Source organism: Sinocyclocheilus grahami, unplaced genomic scaffold, assembly GCF_001515645.1.
Source record: "Sinocyclocheilus grahami isolate Dianchi unplaced genomic scaffold, SAMN03320097.WGS_v1.1 scaffold1564.1, whole genome shotgun sequence".
Lineage (NCBI taxonomy): Eukaryota > Metazoa > Chordata > Actinopteri > Cypriniformes > Cyprinidae > Sinocyclocheilus > Sinocyclocheilus grahami.
The window spans coordinates 120,862-125,861 of record NW_015506743.1 but is presented as its reverse complement, the minus strand read 5'-3'; the positions used below and the strand labels follow the sequence as shown (position 1 = coordinate 125,861).

General features: G+C 35.1%; 1 protein-coding gene across 1 annotated transcript in view; it reads left to right on the top strand.

Moving 5' to 3' along the window:
- Positions 1 to 5,000, top strand: part of LOC107571199 (unconventional myosin-IXa-like) — a 94,731-nt gene that overhangs the window by 40,660 nt on the left and 49,071 nt on the right. Inside the window, 2 exon segments of the mRNA XM_016257499.1 lie at positions 2,452 to 2,549; positions 2,774 to 2,966. Of these exon segments, the coding sequence (XP_016112985.1) occupies positions 2,452 to 2,549; positions 2,774 to 2,966 (291 nt within the window).

The following is a 5,000-nucleotide window of genomic DNA, read 5'->3' as shown; positions in this document are numbered from 1 at the left end:
TGTGTGACTGTGAGTGTGTGTGTGTGTGTGTGTGAGTGTGTGTGTGTAAGTATGTGAGTGTGAGTGTGTGAGTGTGAGTGTGTGAGTGTGTGAGTGTGTGAGTGTTTGTTCACGTGTTCTTCATGTCTCTTCTACTGTATTATCTGTGTCGGTGTGAGTAAACGACCAACTCTAATTAGCAGCGTTTAATCTAGTGCTTAATGGGAGACGGTCGTTTTGACTCGATTTGAGACGTCTTAATTGACTTGTGGATGTTGTAGACACACAGCACCAGAGTCAGTCAGTCGCACAAATAAACGGCTCCGCTCCAAAACCCAGTCCGCTGCCTACCTAGACAGCATTTTAAAAAACGAATGAAAATTTAAACTAAACTAAACTAAAATTAAAGTGAAAACCGAGTCTATTTCAAAATATTGACAATAACTATAATAGAATATAAAAAACACATCACCTGAGGTATTATTGTTAGCTTAAAAAATCATTAGCTGAAATAAAATAAAATAAACTACAGCTCATTACTAAGGCAACATTTCTCGTTTCCATTTAGTTTAACTTACTAAAAAAACAATAAATAAAAACTACTACAAATGACAAAAACACAACAAAAAGTTACTAAAACTTAAAATTCAAAATATCTAATAGTGATTTAATTCTGATTCAAAATATTAACAAAACTGTAATAGCACTGTCTCAGCACAGTTGTGTTTGTTTTAATAGTTTTATATTTGATCTGTGCCATCCAGAGAAACTTGTGCTGCTCTTTTGTTCCCAGAGCATCAGTTTTAATGGGATCAGCCGCTTGAGAAGCGGGTGTAACTGTCAGCGATTGGTTCTGAGCTGTGTGTGGGCCTGTAACACCCCTCACAGTGGTTCTGAGCTGTGTGTGGGCGTGTAACCCCCCTCACGGTGGTTCTGAGCTGTGTGTGGGCCTGTAACACCCCTCACGGTGGTTCTGAGCTGTGTGTGGGCCTGTAACACCCCTCACAGTGGTTCTGAGCTGTGTGTGGGCCTGTAACACCCCTCACAGTGGTTCTGAGCTGTGTGTGGGACCACTGAGCTGTGTGTGGGCATGTAACACCCCTCACAGTGGGGCCTGTAACACCCCTCACGATGGTTCTGAGCTGTGTGTGGGCCTGTAACACCCCTCACGGTGGTTCTGAGCTGTGTGTGGGCGTGTAACACCCCTCACGGTGGTTCTGAGCTGTGTGTGGGCGTGTAACACCCCTCACGGTGGTTCTGAGCTGTGTGTGGGCCTGTAACACCCCTCACGGTGGTTCTGAGCTGTGTGTGGGCCTGTAACACCCCTCACGGTGGTTCTGAGCTGTGTGTGGGCCTGTAACACCCCTCACGGTGGTTCTGAGCTGTGTGTGGGCGTGTAACACCCCTCACGGTGGTTCTGAGCTGTGTGTGGGCGTGTAACACCCCTCACAGTGGTTCTGAGCTGTGTGTGGGCCTGTAACACCCCTCACGGTGGTTCTGAGCTGTGTGTGGGCATGTAACACCCCTCACAGTAATCCGATCACTAACCTCAGGCTGTTGTTAGGGTCGACAGGATGTCGTGGGTCTCTCGCCGCCTCACTTCCTCTGCACACTTCTGTTTCTGTTCGTCCTTTTAAACCGCTTACCTACCCTCGTTATTTTAGTATTACTGAGATACTATCATAGTTTTTATTAGTATTTTAAATGGTTTTATTTTTATTTATTTAATTTTTTTATTAAATATTTTTTCTTATTATTTATATATAATTTTAGTTAAATTTCATTGTGTTTTTATCATTTTAGTGATACAGGTTTTTTGTGTGTTTATTTTTTAATGTTTATATAGTTTTTTTAAAATAAATTTGTATTTCAAATAAAGTTAAGCTAAATGAAAATTAGAAATGTTGCCTTGGCAACTAGCTGAAGTTGTCATTATTTAATAAGAATTAACATTTTAATAAAAAACATAAACAATGATATTAATAATTAATTAAAATAATTGTAATATATGTTTAAGATCATTTTATTTATTTATACATTTTGTTTTATTTCAGTTAAAATTTATTTTTCAAGTAGCAAATTATTTTTTATTTTATTTTTTACGGTTTTAGTTTTATTTAACTCTAATAACCCTGTTACATGCACTTTATTAAAGAGATAATTCATGCAAAAAAAATTTCCTGCATGATATATTATAATCATTATTTAATGATAATTATCAATTTAATAGTAATCATAAACAATATAATTAAAAATAATAAATTTTTATCTAATTTTAATGTACTTTTTTAATGTTTTATTTCAGATAACACTTATTTTATTGCACTTCATTAAAGGGATAATTCATGCAAAAACAAATCTTCTGTCATCATTGGCTCGTTTCAAACCTGTATGAGTATGAACATGAGATAAAGGTTAAATGTGGCTCTGTTTGAGGGTTCATTAACACTCAGTTTGTTGTGATCGTCTCAGGACTGTTTCACGGTGGAAGGTGAAGATCTGAAGCATGACTTCGAGCGACTGCAGCTGGCCATGGAGATGGTGGGGTTCCTGCCGGCCACCAGAAAACAGTGAGTTACAGCCGGAATACCTGAGCGAGCTCACGATAAAACCAAAACGCTCTGAAGCGTGCCGTGAGACACGGGACACACTCTCTGCCTGTCAGTCATTTTCTGCGTTCAGGTTTGCCGACATCTGATTGGCTGACGTGACATTAAGGGGCGGGGTTTGGATGGATTTGTCAGTTTTCTGCTCGCTTTATTGTGAGATTTGACTCAGGTTTTGTTCTTCGCAGAATCTTTTCTTTACTGTCTGCGATCCTTCTCCTGGGGAATATCCGTTACAAGAAGAAGACGTACAGAGACGACTCCATCGATATCTGTAACCCAGAGGTGCTTCCTATCGTCTCTGAACTGCTGGAGGTGAGACCATAAAGTCAACATCTGCAACCCACCGAACTACTTTTTCCCCCTTTGGAATCACATGCAGTGATACATTTTTTTATTTATTTTTTGTTTAGATTATTACTTAATTTTGTTTTGTTTTATTATGTTATTTTATTTGTTAATTTAAGTTTAATTTAATTTAATTTTGTTTCATTTTAATTTTGTTTTATTTTGTGTTATTTTATCTTATTCATTTTTTGCATTTTACATTTTTATTTTATTTTATAAATTTTTAGCATTTTACATTTTTATTTTATTTTATACATTTTTTGCATTTTGCATTTTATTTTATACATTTTTTGCATTTTACATTTTATTTTATTTTATTAATTTTTAGTATTTTACTATTTTATTTTATACATTTTTAGCATTTTACATTTTTATTTAATGTAATTTTTGTTTAGTTTTATTTTGCTTCATTTATTGTTATTTCATTGCATTTTGTTTCGTTGTATTTTGCTGTATCTGCGGTGAATGATTGAGTGATTTAGTTGTTCATGTGGTTCAGATTTTTGTAGCGCTGTAGCTCCGCCCACAGTCAAATCTCATTTCTCTGTCACTGAGGACTGAATCATTATGTGATGATAGAAACGTGCGTCATCATGACTCTCTGATGCTCCAGTAGTTTCCACCTGCTTCTATTACGCATTTGGTTGAGCTTAACTAATTATTTTTTTATAAAAATAATGCTAATTCAATATCATTTATATATTATTATAGTATTTATTCATATTTTGAATTAGAGTTTTTTTTCAGTTTTCATTTTAATTTTAGTTTAAGCTTTTTTAGAAATTTTATGTGCTTTTTCGTGTGTGTGTGTGTGAGAGAGTGTGTGTGTGTGTGTGTGTGTGTTTATAAAGATACACAAACTCAGTAGTTTATCCAGAAACCCCAGCGGTTCAGAAACACACACACATCATTTAGTTTTAATTTATTTTTATTTCAGTTTTAGTGTTTTTTAAATATATTTCTGTATAGGTTTTATAAATTTCTTATTTTACAACTGTATTAGTTGTATCACTTTATAATTTTTATTTTATTTATTTATTTATTTTAGCTTATTTAATACATTTTATTCGTATTTATTCATTTTACTTGGATTTTATTTTATTTTGTTAACTTATCAAAATTAATTAAATAAATTAATAACGTATTAATTTATCTTAATGATAAATTTTCCTCTGTGATCAAAACAACTCTCAACTCTCTTTAAATGTTAAAGTGTTGTGAATAATGAATCACGCAGGGGGAGTTTTATACAAGGTTTCGTCCCTCCTCCAGAGTTTGGCTAAAAATAAAAGTTGAATCAATAATGACCAGAACTGAACATGAGCTTGTGTTTTATTATGAATATAGTCTGCGTTTAAATCCATCAGCTTTTGGCCTGAATGTCCTCGAGTCTCTCAGCAGCCAATCAGCTTCATTCTTCCCATCAGGCCCGGCGACGCGCGTACGCTTTCTCATGCTGCTGCACGCTTCATGGGTGTTCAGTGGAGAGTGTTTTATATGATTTGGCTCGTACAGATTCAGTAAGTGGGGTTCTTGGCAGTGGCTGCAGCTTTATGCTGAAGGAGATCTGTGTGCCGCTCGAGCTTTAAATCAGCCGAGACTCAAACCACACTAAAACCTAAAACACACAGAAGATTGCTGAGGAATATTCTGGAATAAATAGCACTTGAAAAAAGTTCATTACATTTTATTCATTATATAGGTTTATATAGGTTTGTTTATTGTTTATACGATCTACACTGTAATTATGTATTTATATATTTATTTTTGAGGTTGTAAATAAAACAGATTAGTTGAGTACGTTTTACAATAAATATGACTTTCTACTTTAATTTTAATTTAATTTTTTAATTTAGCATATAATTCAGTGTTACTTGCCATTTCTTTGTAATTAATTGTGAAATTTGCTAGCAATTTCTGTGTGAAAATTTCTACATCAATTTTTCTTTCAGTATTCACACACACACGCACGCACACACACACACTCTCTCACACACACACACACTCACTCACTCACACACACACACACTCACTCACTCACTCACTCACTCACTCACTCACTCACGC